At 36.2% G+C, this 19,456-nt stretch overlaps 1 protein-coding gene and 1 long non-coding RNA gene across 2 annotated transcripts; both read right to left on the bottom strand.

Annotated features, from left to right (window-relative positions):
* Positions 1-1,731: 1,731 nt before the first annotated feature.
* On the bottom strand, positions 1,732-3,991 carry LOC132130849 (uncharacterized). Its single transcript, XR_009428794.1, has 2 exons — positions 3,298-3,991; positions 1,732-3,240 (listed from the first exon to the last, which is right to left on the bottom strand). It is a non-coding gene; the product is annotated as an uncharacterized LOC132130849 (long non-coding RNA).
* Positions 3,992-4,054: 63 nt separating this feature from the next.
* LOC132130756 (neuroendocrine convertase 1-like) lies at positions 4,055-16,894 on the bottom strand. Its single transcript, XM_059542553.1, has 14 exons — positions 16,174-16,894; positions 15,414-15,518; positions 15,042-15,167; positions 12,207-12,353; positions 11,461-11,537; positions 9,020-9,108; positions 8,223-8,395; positions 7,549-7,761; positions 7,230-7,330; positions 6,873-7,106; positions 5,936-6,093; positions 5,727-5,860; positions 5,476-5,637; positions 4,055-4,497 (listed from the first exon to the last, which is right to left on the bottom strand). Exons 1-14 carry the CDS (start codon positions 16,345-16,347, stop codon positions 4,096-4,098), a joined length of 2,295 nt encoding a protein of 764 aa, XP_059398536.1. The 5' UTR covers positions 16,348-16,894; the 3' UTR covers positions 4,055-4,095.
* Positions 16,895-19,456: the final 2,562 nt, after the last annotated feature.

Genomic DNA, 19,456 nt, shown 5'->3' with positions numbered 1-19,456 from the left:
GGATAGTATTGTTGTGGAGCTGCATAATCTTGCAAATCCAGTCTCAGGACATTTTCATAACTTCCAAACACCTTTCACTTCACCTCGGGCTGGACGGAATTACCAAATGGAATACCACAAGATTCTGATGATTCCGGAGAAATGCAAAATGCTTCCTCTGCATGCAAAGCAGAAGATGGGATTTACAGTGAAAGAGAGAGAGAGAGATAGAGAGAGAGATTTCCCTGGCCTCCCTTGTTCATTTCAGCCCTCCTTTCTCTCATCGCTACCAAGTCTTTTCTATTTGCACCTGTTTCATCAGTTTTAATATAATGTTTTCTTTTCATTTTCCCACTCTTAACTCTTCCTGTTCTTTATTCTCTGTCCTCTCTGCTGGTTCTTTCACACAGTATTCTGCTTCTTTCTCATCATCTGACCGGTGGAATCATGGCTCTCGTCCAAAGCAGCCAGATTTGGAGGGAATCCGGGTAGAATAAACTCCAGGAGGACAGTTGATTCCAGCAAGGAGTGAAAGAAAATGAGAGAAATGAACAGAGAGTGTGCTTGTAACCTGTTTCTTAACAGAATCTTAAAAGTAGAATATGTTCATGTAATATAATGTAGAATTTCATTAATCTTTTTTCTATTCAGACTTACAACTATATATTCTGTGTGTGTGTGTGTGTAAACGTATTTTACCATCTGAAAACAAGTCATCTACTATAATATAATGAAATATTTGTATTTATTTTAATGTTGCTTGCAAAAATAAATAAATAATAATGATCCTGTTTTTCAGAATACATGGGTGCTAAATGGCTGTCAATATGGAAAGATTATATTTATAGATACATATTTATAAAAAATATTTAATTATGTATACATTTATTTATTTATAAATCTATATACATTTATTTTACCCATTCACTGGTAAATCATCTACTGTAATATAATGAAACATTTGCGATTTATCTAACATATGTTAGATATTACAACATCTACCAGCAGGGGAAAATGTGGCTGTGCTAACCAGCAACACCAGATGGGTTAACTGTGTTTCATGTCCTAAACTCTGCTGTTTTTAGTGTGCATTTTGCACAAGAAGGCGCTATGTCTCTTTATGACAAACAGTAAGTGTTTAGTGAGAATATTAAATGAAAACCTAACCAAATTCTCAAAGCATCAGCATACTGAGAAAACAAATACCAAAGGCTTGTTCACCTAAGTGTTCACTTGACTGATTTGACATTTTAATCTTTGTTATATACCACAAAAGCCGTTCAGGCTGTGACATGTTCTCTGATAGCTTTCATAATTTACTGATTTCAAGCAAATGGGTTATTGCATGTCCTTCAACAAAAATATATTGGTGAGTTTACAGCTTATTGAGGTAATGTTTGGACATGCATGATGAATAGCTGTTACACAAAGCTCTCACAAGCCAGAAATATTTGCATTATTGGTGAAGTAAACACGAAATTAGGTTCACTTTGTATTCAATATAGTTTCGATATATGCAAAAACTTATTTGCTTGTAATGTTACCGTTTAGTTTAAGAAAAAAGACATTAAACTATGCATTTTGTAAACAACTTTAGACAGAGGCGTAAATTGGTATAAACACTGAGCACACTGAAAAATGACAGGTTGTGTGTCATTTAAAACTGTATTTAAATATACTGTACAATTCATAGTTAATAAACACTAATACTTCTCTAAAAATAAATCATAACGTATGTGCTGAACCATGACAAACATTTATCAAGTCATTTATTTTTACAAACTGATATGTCCAACAATTTCAGATTCTATATTTAAAAAAATACAAACATAACTGTGGTTTCCAATTTACGTTTTGAACTCAGACTTAGTTAACTCAACATAGTTAACTTAACCTATAAATAGAATAGAGCAGGAACATTCAAGCCTGTTGATGGCATTACAAATGCAAAACACAGACAATCACTTTCAGAGCATCATCACAACAGCTGGATAGAGTTTATTGGAAATACGTCCATAAACATTCAGGTTAAAGGTACAACAACATATATGCATAAGAGACAGGACTGCAATTTAGGCTTATGAGGTAAATGGCACTATAATATATTAGGGTTCTATATAGATATTACTTCTCTTTACTCTCATAAATTACTATGAACTCTTAGAAAAATAAAACTTTATCTTTGTTTTATGAATTTTTGAATATAAAATTGATACATATACTCAGTTTCCTGGGATGTTCTAAAATCATAATTATTTCTATATAACTATTTAGAGATTATTTAGAAAGCATGTGTTTCTAGAGAGAGCAGGGGAGAGGTACATGGTAAAAGCTGTGCAAAAAAAAAAAAGGGCAGAGAAATATAGGCTTTAAGGTGTCCCACAGGTATATGTCCTCGGTATTCTACAGTTTACTGAAAAATAGTTCTCTAAACACTGTCACCCTGAACGTTATACAGTGATCTATAAGCACTCAGTTGTAGAACCAGATGTTACTGGTGTTCTATAAACAGGGTTTCCCAGTTTTATGTCAGATAAACCACCTAAATAGCTTTCTGGAATTCCCTGAGATTTTAAGTAATGTACAAGACTTTTAATATTTTTTAAGGTTTACTATATAAACATTTAATGACTAATTTTTCCATATGTAACTGATCATATTCCTTATTTCTTAACAATTTGCTGATATTTGTGGATTTTTTTTGAATAAACAAAAAATAAATTAAGAATTATTTTGTTTTAAAATAGTAACATTGATATATTTCTTATAGGTTTTATATATAATATTTTATTTTTTACTTTAATTTGAACGTTTTAGTATTTTTTTTTGTATGAATATATAGTTTTTATTAATTTGTATTTATTAGTTATAATTCAGGTCATTTTAGTTATTTAGTACTTCAATTTAAACTAAATAAAGATTTGAAATGTTGCCAACTGAAATAAAAGATTATTATTATTATTATTTTTAAAGGGGTTCACAGGAAACCAAATAACATACTATTTTAATTATTGATTTGATTTGTGAAAAGTGTGTTACAAACCACTGAAAAATTAAATAAATTTTTGACATCAGTCAAAAAGGCAAGTCATTTCAGAGGCGGTGAGCAAGTTAAATTTTGTTAAAATATTAAGACAAACATTTATTTATTTGGAATAGTGTGCACTAACGAATCGTGCTCAGTGACACAAAGAACGTGCATTGAGAAAGTACATCGGGTCAGATTTGATTTCACGTCAACTTAAAATAAAAATTTATTTACTTACTTTCATTACATTCCAAACATGTATGACTTTGTTCCCTCTTTTTTGGAAACACAAAATAAGATATTTTTAAATAGTTTTGGGTCCCATCGACTCCCATAATATCAACAAAAATACTATGAAAGTTACCAGTTTGGTTATCAATATTTTTCAAAGTATTTTCCTTTGTGTTCAGCAAAAAATAAAAATAAAAAAATGTACATGTTTGGAAAGACATGAGGGTGAGTAAATTACATTTATCATTTTTCAGTATACTATCCCTTTAAACTGATTGTGTGAAGACTTTAGTTACAATTTACAATCACGGTCTTTATAGTACAATATTTTCTTAACATCCTAATGTAAACTTTTTATAGCATGCAAAGGTTGGTGGTAGCGAAGGCAACATGAGAAAAATCAACAAGAGGGCAAAGGGCACGAGGTGCCATAATTTATCCTGCATTGGTTTTATATCTTAGCAACCTGGTTCAAAACGGAGGGATAAATACAGCTGGCTGTTCACCACAGATATACAAACACTCACACTGACAGACACAGGCTGTAGGATTCTTATAGTTGATAACTACATGTGCAGATAAAAACAAGCTTGTCTGGAAGAGAACAAAATGCTTTTTATTTCAAGTTCCTTACTTCCTTTCGTGCCCCTTCGTCCTGCTGAAAAGACTAGCATAGCAGCTAGTTTGAGATGTTGCAGTGCATAACTCACTCAGTTGAACCACCAAGACCAGTTTAACATGCTGCTCCACTACCAAAACCTTCACAATCCAGGTTTTGCTGGTGGACAGCATGTTGCTAGAGCAGCATGGGAACCATAAGCTAGTCTTTTCCACTTCTTTTACCTACTCTTCCTGTCTCACTGCTGGTCGTCTCCAAGCATGTCAAACAGCGCCTGCAGCAGCCGGTCATCTCTGTGCCTGTACGGTTGGGCTCTATAGAAGTTGTCACTGTAGTCACCGAATAAGCCGTTCTCGGAGCCCCTGTAGTGGTTTAGCCGATCGAGGGCCTGGTAAAGCTTCTGCGGGGGGATCTTCTCGGGCTGAAAGGTCTTGGGAGGAACCACCAGAGTGTGCGGAGGAACCACTGGGGTTTGCCTGTTGAAGGCTGACTGGAGGAGACTCAGCAGGGCCAGATTGGCAGTGGAGGAGCCTGGGGCTTCTGGATTTTCTTCAGGGACACTGATGGAAGCAGCAGATGGGAGTGAGTCTGGGACCACTGGACTTGAAACTTCAGGTTTCTGAGCTGGAGTCGGAGCTTCCTGCTGGTCAGAGAGACAGGAAATTACAGAGATAAGACTGGAGGAATTGCATACCATGTGTTTCCAACAGGTCCATCAGACGTAAAACAGTATGCTTGAAAATATCAAAGGTCATCTGTGCTCAAGTGCTTTTCTCAAAACTAATTTCACTTCTTTTAATCATTTCTGTGGTTCATTGTAAGCAAAATCAAGCACTAGCAAGTCTAAACTCCGGGACATTGATGATTGTATGAATTATAATGCTCAATATAGTGGCTGTAGTCTTTCCTTATAGTTAAAAAAGTCAGTTACCTGTTTGTTTTTTTAGGAACACATATGTGCATTAGTTGGATCAATTTGAAAATGCATTTTTCTTTTTTTTTAATATTTATGTCATTTTTATTACTTATTTTTTAATAACAATAAAAAAGATTCCTGATTTGAAATACGTTAGTTCCCCTATAGTTAACTCTAGAACACAAAATAAATAAATATAAAGCATTTGCTAAATGACTAAATGTAAATATATAATTACATTAATCATTATACAACAATTATATATATATATATATATATATAATTTTATAAACATTTGTATTATACATATTTAATTTTGTATTATTTATGTATTATTTATATGATTTTATTATATGTTATTACATTTAGAATTAAAAATTTTATTAAACGTTATTATATATATTTTTTATTCATTTTTATATTTTTGTGTTTGTTATTTATTATACATATGCATCGTTATATTTTACATTTACATATAATAAATATAATAAATGTAAAATATAATATTGCTTTGAATAAAATGAAAAAATATGTATATATACATTATATAAAACTATATATATATTTATTTAGTTATCTATAGGCTATAACAAATTTTGTTACATAAGTTAAAGGTCAACAGACCAAAATTATAAGACATATCACATAGTCACTGTATAATTTTCACACTGGACTCTTCTAAAGTTTGGCTTCTGTTCTGACCTTGATCATGTCTTCCATCGGTTCCACTCCTCTACGATCATTTTGTACGGCATTGTAGGGCATGTAAACCCTTGCCGCCTTCATGTGATCTGGCTTCTCAGACGTCCCGTGCAAAATCAACTTCCAGTTGATAATCTGACCCTCATTCTCTATCCGTCCAGACTGTGAGCAAAAGAGAGAAGGAAATGGATTGTGATAAGCGGGCAGTTCATGTGCATTTAATAATTGTTTGCAGAGATGCTAGTATATACCATATCTGTAATCTTCAGGGTCCAAGTGCCAGTGGGGTTTTCTCCCCAGGTGTGCACGGACATGAAGGCCCAGTTTCGGAAACCGTTGGCTGACGTATCCCTCTCTCTCTCTGCCAGCAGGACTGTGGTAGTACCTAATGGGGGAAACCTAAAAATCAGTGTTCCCAAACATGCACATGGTAGCGTGTTTAAGTGTGCTTTTATCTCACCTGATGGAGACGTAAGTGTGATGTGTAGGTCTCCTCTCCGTGTGTACTCAATGCTGACCTCCACCTGCACATGCTCCAAAGATACAATAGAATTCACCTGTCCTGCACAGGCCTTAGTGGGGATCTCAATGGATATCTCACCTGCAGCTTTCAATGGTCTGAAAGCCAAAAAAGGTATTTTTAAAGTTTGTAAATACAGCTAAACACATTTTATGTTTATACATTTCAAGCAGTAGAACGCTACATGCTAACAAATAAAATATACTTAAAATTTACTGCAGTTTATTGCATTTTTGTGTAGAAATATGTCTACATTTAGGCAGTCTTATCAAATAATTAATTTGCTTTTAATTTAATTTAATAAATTTAACACAAACATTGATTTGATGTTTGAACATTTAATGAAGGGATATTTTTGCCCACTATTCACTTGACAGATGCTAAAACAATTGCTCATGGATGGATGGACAGACAATGCCGACAGCCTAATGAGTGCCCCACTCACTCATTCTACAATGCTTTAGACAAGGTACAGCAAATACCAGCAAACAGCATGAGCTTCGCAAGTGGCAGCTTCTGCTGTGCGTGATTGCATGGCATGTATAGCATGGCATGCTATAAACAACATTACAATGTGTGTTGTGACATTTGCATTACTAGGAATTTTAGATCCAGGGAAATGGAAACTCTGAACACTAAAGCCACACAATCTCTTAAAATCCGGCAAGGATTCCAATTTTAAATTCCCAAAATATACCTTCCTTTGAATTACAAAAACAGTGGCTATTAATGAATCGCCATAGCTGTGCGCAGTAACAGATGGCAGAAGATCAGGGTGGCTTTGTCTTCAACGTGTGAGGTGCAATGCCACTGCTTTGTTTCTTATGCAAAAAGCCAAACTTGTGTTTTTATTTTAATATCAGAAAGCAAACTCTACCTTGATTGGAATGTCTCATCTCTGACAATACACTGTTTCTTCTCGGGAACGTGCTTCCAGATTTTGGGATCGGCCAAGTCTACTAGGGCTTTGGCGTTCAGGAGACCAAACCCAAATCGACTGTTGACCATCAATCCAGCTCCATTCCTTTTCCAACCTGGGTTATTAGCCAGGGGATCAAACTCAGACGTCCATACCACCAAGTGCTGAAGGTCTCGCCAGGTCAGATCAGGACTAGGGTGGAGAGCAGGTAAATACATTCACATTTTTATTCAAATGTAAATCACTTCTCGTAAGAACTGATGTAAAACCAGTGTAATCTTACAAAACATATAACATACAAATTTTTTCACATACTTTTGCTCCAAAGCCAGAGCAAATATCCCAGCAGCCAATGGGGCAGACGCAGATGTGCCAGTGTGTGTCTCTGTGCATTCATTGTGCAAATCTGCACTAGTCTGCAAGACAATGAGATAAACAATAAAATATCAACACAACAAAACCCAACAGAGAACAAGCAAACACACCAACCGAAAGAACTCAAAACCATCAGACAATCTGTTTTATTGATCTCCAAAGAGACATTCAGTCATTTGACACAAAGGAAACTAAAAGCAATATAATAACTGAGATCGTAACAGCAAGAAAATGTGTAATTGAAGCAAAGGAGACTCACTATCCTCTGGTCGGTGTAGTCTCCGCTGCTGTAGGCTGTAGCCAGCGTAGAGGAGCATTTCTCAGCGTACCAGGGAGACAAACCCTGCTGGGATGCGCTGCTGATGGAGATGGTGTACAGACTGTCTGTGTATCCATCACAATCGCAGTTGTCACCTTGACGACCACCGTTACCAGATGCCCAGATGAAAATGGAGCCCTTCCCACCACGACCCTAGAGTAAAAACAGTTATTTAGAGATTAAAAGTTACATGTCATAAGTACAATACATTACCAGGGTGGTTGTTCTGGATGGTTGTTAGGGTGTTCTGGATGGTTGCTAGTGTGTTCTGGATGGTTTCTAGGGGTATCTGGATGGTTGCTAGTGTGATGGTCACTAAATGGTTGCTAAGGTGTTCTGGGTGGTTGCTAGTGTGTTCTGGATGGTTTCTAGGGGTTTCTGAATGGTTGCTAGTGTGTTCTGGATGGTAGTTAGGTGGTTGCTAGAATGTTCTGGGTGGTTGCTAAATGGTTGCTAGTGTGTTCTAGGTGGTTGTTAGGGTGTTCTGGGTGGTTTCTATGGTCTTCTGGTTGCTAGTTTATTCTGGGGGGTTGCTAGGGTGTTCTTGTTGCTAGTGTGTTCTAGGTGGTTGTTAAAGTGTTCCGGATGGTTGCTGGATAGGCCACACTTCTCACCTTCTGGATGCCGTACTCAAAAGCTTTCTGGGCCAGACGCCCAGGTCCCTCCACTGTTTTTCCGTCATCGTTAGGGCCCCAGCTAGCACTGTAGATGTCAACGTGATCAGGGTTAAAGCCAATAGAACTGGCTTCAATGGCATCTGTCACGATTCCATCCAGCATTCGAATCCCTGCAGATGAGAAGCACAAAAGATGACATTTGCTGAAATGTCAAAACATGATGGAGTGTTTGAACGCTGGAGAGGGGAAGTCGTGGCCTAATGGTTAGAGAGTCGGACTCGCAATCGAAGGGTTGTGAGTTCAAGTTTTGGGCCGGCAGGAATTGTGGGTGGGGGGATTGCATGTACAGTGCTCTCTCCACCCTCAATACAATGACTTAGGTGCCCTTGAGCAAGGCATTCGAACCCCCAACTGCTCCCCGGGCGCCGCAGCATAAATGGCTGTCCACTGCTCCGGGTGTGTGTTCACAGTGTGTGTGTGTGTGTGTTCACTGCTCTGTGTGTGTGCACTTTGGATGGGTTAAATGCAGAGAACGAATTCTGAGTATGGGTCACCATACTTGGCTGAATGTCACGTCACTTTCACTTTCACTTTCATAAAATGTATCCCATCATCTGTGGTGCTGTATGATGTTATGACTCACTAAAGCTTTATATGTTGAAGTGGACATGGACAGATTTATGTACGTGCATGACTTGTTGTGTGGCTCAATGCTGTTATATAATCATTCTAACCAGTAAAACCAGAGTATTTAAGATACAAAAAGTAAACAAACACAGCTTGACAACACACACCTCCCACTTTTGAGTTGTAGGCCACTCCAACGCCACATTTGTTGTTGTCTGCTTGCATGGCAATCTCTCCAGCACATCTGGTACCATGCCTGAGGACATACAGCAGAGAACAGGGCTATAATTCAGTTCCAGTCAAATTTATTAAATGGGGCATTTTCAAAATTCATTATATCTAAATTTGATTGTTGATAGTGTGTTCTGGGTGGTTTGTAGGGGTTTCTGAAGGGATGCTTGGGTCATAGTTATATAAACATAGATTCCACAATCGACTGCTCCAGGCACATTGATGTGTCCACTATGTTAAATGGTCAAAGTGTCATCACTTACAATAAAAATCAATTTGTTTTTCAAGATGCCACAACACTCGGCAGGCTCTAGTTGTAAACACTAAATAAATGGAATAACCATTCACAGCTGTATTAACCCAATATTACAGCATATTAAACTATGTTAACTTTTTAACTTATTTTTTTTTTTTATGATAGCTAACACCTTCTTCTTGTTGTATTGTCTTGTTGTATTAAGTCTATCGCATATATACTTGCTGTCGAGTGTTCAAAGACCGGCTCCGGAACCAGTTTCAATATGGCAGACAGTTTACATGTAGAGGCCCCTAGAAACAGCTGCTAATGAGGCATCAGTGAATATCTATCTATCTATGGCTAGGACGTTCTGAGTGGTTTCTAGGGTGTTTTAAGTGGTTGCTGTATGGTTTCTATGGGGAATGGGTGGTTGCTATAATATACTGGGTGTTAAAAGGTGGTTGCTTTGGTGTTCTGCTAGATGGTTGTTAGTTTGTTCCTGCTGGTTGTTGGGGTGTTTTGGGTGGTTGCTAGGTAGCTTATTGGTACAGTTTAAAAGATGTACCACAAAATATAGTTTGTGGTCTTTTTACTCCATTTAATTGTCTGCCAAGTAGAACTCATAAGTATCTCTTATAAAATAAAGCAGCATCTCTACTCTAGCCTAGTGATTTGAGACATCAAGTCAGACTCTTTGGGTAGGTGGTATGTTTATATCCCCTATCCTGTAAGTAATCATAATAATGATGCTAGTCATAGCAATCCATCACCACAACTATTTATAAATATTACAGAGGAAATGTAAATTAAAATAAATAAATTAAATGTATGCATTTAGCAGACGCTTTTATCCAAAGCGACTTACAGTGCATTCAGGCTATCAATTTTTACCTATCATGTGTTCCCGGGGAATCGAACCCCCAACCTTGCGCTTGAAATCTGTTAGTGATAGTGATCTGTTATTTATTTCCCTCCTTGTAATAACCATTATCTGAATCACCAATGAGCTGTTGATGTGTTCAGCACCATTCAAACAATCATAGCAAACCACCTTGAGCACAGCTGACAAAAGAATATGATGACACGGGGGTAAGTGAGCTTGCGTGTGTCACTTCAAGAGTGTGTGTGCGCATAATTATGAGTGTTTGTTTGTGTATATGTGTGTGCGCGCGTGTAGAAAAGCACTATAGCTGGCACAGTATGAGTCATTCACTGGCACAGCCTGAGAGAGACATACAACCACATGGAGAAAAAAGAATGAGTGCTTCTATTTTCATGACCACATGTTTTTCTGTTGCATAGCTTTATTTTCACAAGAACTGTCAATCAGGTGTTGATTTAATTATTAAATAAGGCAACTAGAAACGAATGCTATGACATATGGTCCCTTACCTGTATACAAATGTTACTTGAGGCACTAACAGCGTAAAACACTGAAAAACATCAATGCTACTACCAAAGATGTAAATCTGCGTGTGTACATATATGTGTATACTTACATGTATATAATATGTATATATAAAATGTATAATTAAAAAAATACTTACATTTGTTTACATATGTACAAACTTTGAGATATATATATATATATATTATACTGTATATTTACTATAGTATATATAATTTATAATTAAAAAAATAAATACATTTGTTTACTGTATGTATGTACAAACTGCAAATTGTTATTTCATGACTTCTATTTGCGGGCCACATAGATATGGATGGGTTTTGATCCTCTTATGTAAGACAGTAGAGTGATGTGTGTACCATTGGAATGGATTACACTCATTCCCTGATGAAGAACAGACCTTCTAGATCTGACTTACTGACACTGTCAGCTCTCCTTTCTCCTTTGATGGAAAGATGGAAAGCAATGGCAGTCTGGTCTAATTCTCTCTAAAAAGATTTCGTATTATGTTAAATAAATCTGCTAATCTTTTTAAAGAGGGCAGAAAAGAACTATGCCAGTCCAAGGCTTGTAACATTTTCTTATCGCTGTATGTGGTACTTAACATAATTGAAAAGCCAAAGGCTTTGGATAATCTGTCCTTGTATTTTTCAATTGTGGATCAAAAGTCGTGGATTTTTTTTGTCCATTCAGCTGGAGAAATAAAAGAGTATAGAGATTCATTCACTCACTTGTTTTCATTGGTGGAGTCGTATCTGGGAAAGGGATCGGGATCGTTGTCATTAAAATCATAGCTAGCAGCAGGATCCTGCATTGAGGAGAGGTGAAAGAATAAATGAGGGTTCAAATGATTGTGGAAATATTTCTGGCATACACAGAATAAATAACATTAGTGTCAGTATGTTGCAACCAGATGACGTTTTATAGGAAGGGAGAAACTACGGTTTTATTTGAAATACAGCAATAATGTACTACTCTTACTTTTTCTAATTAGATTGAATTGCAAAGAGTTAAAGCACTTCTACACAGAATTGGATAAAAATGTAATATATTATTTCCATAGATAACTAATGCCAGCATCAGACAGAAACAGGTCTCCACTCGTTTTAAAGCTTTCTTTTTTTGTAAGACTGCTGTTTGTAAACAAACCAACAGCAGAGTACTCAAATGCTAATAGGAGACAGATGTTTGATGTTATCCTGTGATTTATGAGTCATCTCTATTGCAAGAAAGGGATGCTGGGCTTACTACAGTCTCATGTAAATTCAGAGCAAAATTTTTTAATGAGAAGAGTGGGATTGTTTGTTTGTGATCTCCTATACCAGAGGTCCTCATCAAATGGCTTTGCTCTAGTTGTGGTAGGTGTCACTATGGATAAACCTCTGCACAGCTGAGGGGTCGGTGTTGGCATGGAAACAAAAGCACAGAGTTTTACTGATGGTGGTTTAGTAGACGTTGCCAATGATGACACACTTACATAGTTAGGGTAAATGTCGGTGTGGTTCCACTCCAGACCGTCATCCAGCACGGTGATGACCACTCCTTTGCCCGTAATGCCCTTCTTCCAGACCGGGATCACGTGTAGGTCCAGTTTGGGGAGGGATGATGACGTCCGGGTGTCTTGCTTTAAGGGGAGGATGAAGAAAGACAGTTTAAATGAATATGTGAGTAACTCAGCGTCATATTCATGAGTACCGCTCAACACTCTCAAACCTCTTCATGAAGACAAAAGCCCTTTTTGCATGACACAACCACTGACCCTTCCAACAAAAGCTGTTTGCTTGAAAATGAAAGCCGGCGATGTAATCATCCATGCTGACCTTTTTGTTTTGTGGAGAATATTTTCAGTCCATACTAGACCGTGAGGGGTTTTTCCGTATTATTGACCGATAATTAAATGTCAGAGAGCTCAGCTGCAGTGCAATGATGGGAAATACACTGTTGAGTGGCTAGTATATAAAATGCAGTTAACATGCGAAGTGGATTAGCCGAAGGCTTTCCATCCAATTACAGAAACTATTTTTAATGGATAACTTGGATTTTGATTTATTTTAGTGAAGTGAATATTTTCATTTGTGTTCAACCAAATGACTCAGATTAGCTCAGTGATTTATATGATCTTTTTGAGTTTTATGAGTGAGTCATTGAATGATTCATGTAGATTTGTTAAATTCTGATTGCTCTAAAATAAATGTTATGTCTATCTAAAAAGAGATTATTTAAGCACCACTGACAAAGCAGATCTTTTATTTTGTCTTCAATTTGTTCAATTTCATATGGTAGTCCAATTCTGCCACATGAGAAAAAAAAATCACCAATTCATGATTTATGACATAAAAAGTCATAATTATGACACAAAATTCATAATTATGACACAAAAGTCATACTTACGAAATAAAGTCAAAATTATGCAATGTTCAGAAACTATGACAAAAAAGCATAAGAAAAAAAATGTTTACCATTGCGTTATTTGTAAAATAAAAAGTCATGATGACATAAAAGTCATACTTAATGAGATTATGATTATTCACTATTATGAAATTTTCTGAATTTCAGAAGTCAGAAATATGAGATAAAATGAAATTAGGAGATACAATATTCCAGAGTCCAGAGTCGTAATCATGAGAACTAAATCCAAATTTTTACATAAAAAGTCAGAATTATCACAAAACAAATCTTGAAATATATAATATATAATAAATACAAATAGTGAGAAAATTATGAAATTGTTTTTTTTTTTTATGTTATAATTTCACCTTTATAGCTCAAACATTCCACAAAATCATGATTTATTCAAACATTTTTATGATAATGTAATGATGTTAAAATGCTTTCGTAACATCTGGCACGTTAAACTAAAAAAGAAGAAATAAAACAATAATAGCCTACATAAGTTACTGTAACTTTGAGCTTCAATCATGTCAATCATTTTTTTCTGTTTGTTCACAATGCAAGTATCTAGTTTAGTTTGTGCAGACTTAAAACACCTACTCAATCAGAAAAGGTACGTATACACTTGTCCCACAAAGCCTGGACTATTTTTCCTTGCTACAATTAGTCTTTGAAGTCTGGAAAAAGCTATTAAAAGTACTAAACAAAGGATTTAGAAATTAGTGCACATAAAATAATGAAAATGTTTTGTTCACTAAAAATATCTGTTCGCATTATTCAAGAAGTTGTTTACAAGCAAAACACCGCTAGAGCATATATGATTGTATATGGTGTATTTAGCAAAGTAATAAAGCTGCTTGAGGCATAAAAGTGGTATAGGGAAAAGGACAAAAAAAAGAAGAAAAATCTGTGATCTGCTCATGAATTAAGCACAGAAGCTGCAGTAACATTACCATGAAGCATGACAACTGAACTCTGACTCTAGAAGGACCGGAGGATGAAGGGAAGTAAAAGAGACGATCCATGACGGCTCTGCCACATAGCACAGTCACAACCAGCATAACCTCAAGAGAGCTGTAAAGCCCACAGCTGATGTCCACGTCACTGATCTACCACCTTCATAGAACCTCTAAGGGAGTCAAGAAGTTTTACTGGGCATCTCAGATATCGGCAGGCGCATAAACTCTCTAACATGATTGCTGCCTTTATGGAGAAGCAGTCATACACAGTGATACATTTAAAAATGTTCAATGTATCCAGAACCATACAGATAAAATACGAATAAAACCACACAGTCTTCTCCATACAAGAAGCATATGAGTCATCTTTTAATTGAATTATCAGGAGTCCTCTCTGGTGAAATTTAATCCATTCACCAAGCTGTCTTTCTCCTCCATAAATCCAAATCCTTCTTCTCTATCTACCCTTTCATCAAACAAGATTGGATGTCATTCTTTCTTTCCCTTTTTAACCACCTGCCATCACTGCCTCATCACTCACATCAACCAACAGAGCACAACAGTGACCGCCCACTTTTCAGCAGCCTTAGATGCAGTAATTGCGTGAGTCCCCCTATGTTCACAAATGACTTATATTTGTAAATTAGATGTATGGGATTTTTTCATGTATTCATTGATTTACAGTAAATATTTTTATTGCTTCTGATTCAGTGCTTAATTGGATGAGTTGTTCATCGACACATAAAAAAGGTGAAGCTGTAAATAAAGATTATCTGGAGTATTTTTTTCACAATTTCAGTCTTTCTATATTTTTGCTTATTCATCTCAGTTGGTTCTAGGTTTAGAACTTTTTAAAAAATATCTATGGGGAAAATGAATGGTAAAAAACACCTCCTGTTGCAAAGCCAAAAAAAATTAAAATCCTGTCTTTTAGAAAGGAAAGTTAAGATGTCGAGACTCACCAGATACCACTGTAGGTTCCACATAGGGTCATCGAAGAGTTTGTCTACAGAGCAGTCCTTACATTCGGCCCCCAGTGGGGCGCGTTTGGCCCTCCGTTTCTCATACTGCTGTTCAGCCCAAGACACCTAAAGAAGAAACCACAGGTGCCCATACAAAACTATTTAGCAGTATGTCCAAAACTACTTTTCCATCTCCTACATCAACATTACGTTAGTTATTTATTTCAGAAATAAAATGTTATTTAAACTTACATGAAAGTACATGACATAAGCCTACGTATTTGATTTGAATGATATGGGGGTTTTGAATAAATTCACATTTTATGATTACATACTACATATAGAATAGAGGGGTTATGAAAAGTGTCATACCCTGTCATCTTCTGACAGACGTTTGGTGATATGAGCCGCACTTCTTTTGGTCCTGCTAGGGTGACTGTGCCGCTTGAATAAATAATGGTTTTCCAGTGCCCCAATCTGAACACAAATGACAGAGAGAACAGACTGAAGAGAACATTTGGAGCTATTTGGAGCTAAATTAAGCCTGGTCATATTGGCGCAGTTCCCATCTGCCTGGTCTTGTGGGCCTGGAGCCACTTCACTTTTATGTTTTTTACATTATTATTAGGTCTGTCAGCTTACTTAGAGTTGGGTTTCCTTTATTTTCTTTACATTTAAAAATATATAAGAGGACTACACAACAGGTGAATGTTTACTCATATAAAGTCTGACACATACCTGAATTGCATGTAGAAATTGCATTACATATTGTATAGTTATTTACAATTGCATTTACTGAACTGTTTTATGGAGTTTATAGAGAAAAAAACAAGGTGGATTCAGATGTCAGCTCTAACATAGATATATATGAAAAATAAAATGTATCCTAGTTGCAAAACACATTCAGCTATATCTCAGAAAACATTTCAGTGTTTAATGGCAAAGCAAATGCTAATTTTATTTTAATTGAGAGAACAAATATGATCAGGCAAAGCAACAGTGTTGCTGTGAATAAATGCATTACACAAAATACAATTTCATTCAGAACGAATGCAAAGCAGAGCCAGATGTGTATGTGTGTGAGACAAGCGTTTCATCCTATATGGAAGAATAAAAACAGTATGTGACTTACCTGTCGGACTAAATTGTAGCCGAGATCGTCGGCGATGGATCGGGCATTGTCGAGTCCCCCTGGAATCTCCACCGCCCATTCGTTCAGATACTGTCTGTCCACAGCTGAGGACACCAGCGCACAGAACAGAGCAAGAACACCGCACAGCAACATTGGACGACATCTTTCTTCCATTTCCAGTCAATTACAACCACTTACAAAAAATTGACTTGGATGATCACGATGGATACAAAACAGTTAAATAGAAATAAGTTAATAAATAAATACAAAATATGTACAAGAAAACACAAGAAATATCAGTTCAGCTTCCTTGATAAACGCTATGTTCTCCTGTTAATTCTAATGCAGCGTGAGCGAGTAATTGAACGCGCATGGAGAGCCACCAATGAGAGAGTCGTGGAAGGGAAAGGGATGTTTACACGTCAAATTACGAACCGCTCTGACGTCAATTTCTACCTGGGGTGGGAAGCTCGGGACCCGGGGGAGTCGGGCGGGGTGAATTGCGCATGGAAGAGAAGGGGAATGCTTCTCTATAAATAGTCGATGAGCATTTTTAAACTTAGAAATGGAGCAGGAATGGAAGCTTTTGTTGAAAACATGAAATCTGAGAGAATAAATACAAGGTTAATTCCGCACTAATGTTCGCCAAACCCTCCCAGAACTTGGTTAGAATTTATAATGTCGTTGTATATATATCTGTTCAAATCAATACATCATTAGCCTGATACTAATAGATATCGGAAGTGATGAGGAGAAGGTTTCAGCACCGCAGCAGTGGACAGCTCCACAACACGAGCTGCATAGCAAAAACTATATCCTTATTAAAGCTAAATCACATGCATTCCAATACAAAATCTAACCTAACCAAAATCTAAGTTAAACGTACAAGTTTTATGTATGTATGCATCAGTATGTATCTATTTCTATAGACAGACAAATACTTTACTTTAAGTCATAATGCTTTAAAAAAAATGTTCAAATATGTAGGCTAATATTTCTTAATAATACATACTGACCTTAAGATTGTTGTGAGGGTCTATAGAGGTCAAATCTTTAAGATTTTCTTGTCAAATGACAACAAAATGGCTTATTGTATGTTGGTTGGCCACCCATCTTGATTTGGCAGACTAATGATTTTCAACTCTTAATAATATTTTAAAATACATTAATGCAATATAATGTGGAACAAACTAAATGACATCATCAAAATACTTACAAGAAGTCACATAACTGAAAAACGTCATTTATAAAGAGCATTTATAAAGAAAATATGTGATATTCATAATTCACATGAGGGGGGGGGGGGGGGGGATGACTTTTGCAGGAAAATGAAAGTAAATACAACTAAATATTTTAAAACAATCTAAAGAATGATGTAATGTGTGAATTCTGTATGAAGATTTAGATATTGTGGTCCACATAATCATTTCCACCAGCTACGGTCCGGTTTATGAATACCAAGTAGATCGTGATCAGGAGGTCATGAGTCCTTTTAAATATTCACACCAGTTTATTCAGTATTACAATGGTCAATGCAGACAGAGCAGTCTATCGAAGTGCGTCCACTCTTGATGAACACACAGACATGTGTCGTGTCAAAATAAGTGCTTTTATCAAAGAGACAAGTTGGAATTATGCGCTTTGAGAACCCTGAGACAAATACCAGTCTCTTTTGATGTAAGCGTCCTTTGTTTTGTGTGAGATTATGTATTAGTCCACTTGTTTTATGGGGTTTATAAAGCTGTGCATGACACTCGAGAGCTACAGTTTTGCTCTTGTTATCTTGGAATAGACTGTGTTGTCCAGGTGCATCTTGATGCCAGTTGAATGTTTATTCGAAAAAAGCAAACAGGACAAACCAACTTTAAAATGGTATTTATTAAACAACATAGTGATTTACTTTAGTGCAAAGTTTGTGTACGTAAAGTTTATTCAATTGTTTTCCCGTTAACCTACCTGAGTCCAGGTAACTGAAGCATTTCCAGGTAAATTTAAAAGGACTATCCCTGCGTTCCATTCGGAAGGGCACATCCCTATGCCCTAATCACTTCAAAAGGGTTAACCCTCCAGAGAGAGAGCTTCGAAGGGCTGAAGGGTACAGGGGACCAAACAACTGTTTCTTGAAGTCCTTCTGCGTCATAATCACGTGCCCACATGGAGGTGCCATCATCATGCAAAGAATTTGTGCAAAGGATCATGGGAGCCCGAAGTGATATATAACGTTTGGAACGCACGAATGACCAAAAGAAGACATGTTTACAAATGGCGAACTCGCAATTCTAGAATATAATAAGTAAAATTACGACTTGTAATGTTGGAATGGATCTGTCGAGGTGCTACGTTTTATTATAAAATGTCGTACCCGCTCACCAAACTTAGCTACAAAGCCTTCTCAGAACAGAAGTTTGGGGACGTTTACATACATATGGTTGCTTTAAGAATTGAAACAAACAAACAAACAAACAAATGAGTAATTTTCCACTTTAACAAATCTACCTTTCTTAAAAATAGAATGGACCTATAAATCAAAACATTATTACACAAAAATTCTAAATCTTAAACAAATGACAGCAAAAACATCTGCTGGGAATAGTTATAGGAATAGGAATAGTAAGTTTTGAAACGATATTGTAATTAGTGCGGTATTCCAATAATATTACCACTAATATAATCAAACTCACCTTTCACAATTTGCTATATACAAGTTTTTTTTTTACACCGTGAATAATTTATATAAATATTATATAAAAATAAATACATAACAAATATCTAACAAAAATGATAAAAACCTTCCATATTGTTTTCCAAACTTAAATATATGACAGAATAGCAAACGTTACCTGGCACTAAGAGCTTCCCAGGTGCACCTGTCTCTCAAACAGGAAATTGAACTTCACAATTTAATCCTTTTATTCTCCTGTCCACATGCAATATTTTATATAATTATTTTTGGCATTAATTTTGTCATAGTAAATACAAATGGTAAATATATAGCTTTCTGTAAAATATATTCCATATTAATAAATGATTTTTTTAATTTTTATATTTAAATATTTATACATATATTAGTGCCTGAGACTGCATGTTATTATGGTGACATGTGTCAGCCAAGCAACTGCCATTGAGATGAATTGGAATGCTAACAGACAGCCAGACAATGCATTAAAATAAATCAGCAGGTTTTTTCACAGAGTAGACCGACAGTATCAGTTGGGCTTTTGAGCAAACAGTCATTTTGCAGAAGCAGCTGCAGTTATCCACATCCACCTAGCAACCCTTGTTT

The sequence above is a fragment of the Carassius carassius genome, chromosome 47, assembly GCF_963082965.1.
Source record: "Carassius carassius chromosome 47, fCarCar2.1, whole genome shotgun sequence".
In the NCBI taxonomy this organism is placed as follows: Eukaryota; Metazoa; Chordata; class Actinopteri; order Cypriniformes; family Cyprinidae; genus Carassius; species Carassius carassius.
This window is presented reverse-complemented; position numbering and strand designations above follow the sequence as displayed.

What these genes read in the sequence shown, in the direction of transcription:
- LOC132130756 (XM_059542553.1), bottom strand. Translation starts at nt 16,347, where the DNA reads ATGGAAGAAAGATGTCGTCCAATGTTGCTGTGCGGTGTTCTTGCTCTG. An exon ending in GTCTGTCAGAAGATGACAGG is followed by an intron (nt 15,168 to 15,413) that starts GTATGACACTTT and finishes TTTCTTCTTTAG; the next exon opens with GTGTCTTGGGCTGAACAGCA. An exon ending in GCTCTGGCTTTGGAGCAAAA is followed by an intron (nt 7,107 to 7,229) that starts GTATGTGAAAAA and finishes TCTCCACCCTAG; the next exon opens with TCCTGATCTGACCTGGCGAG.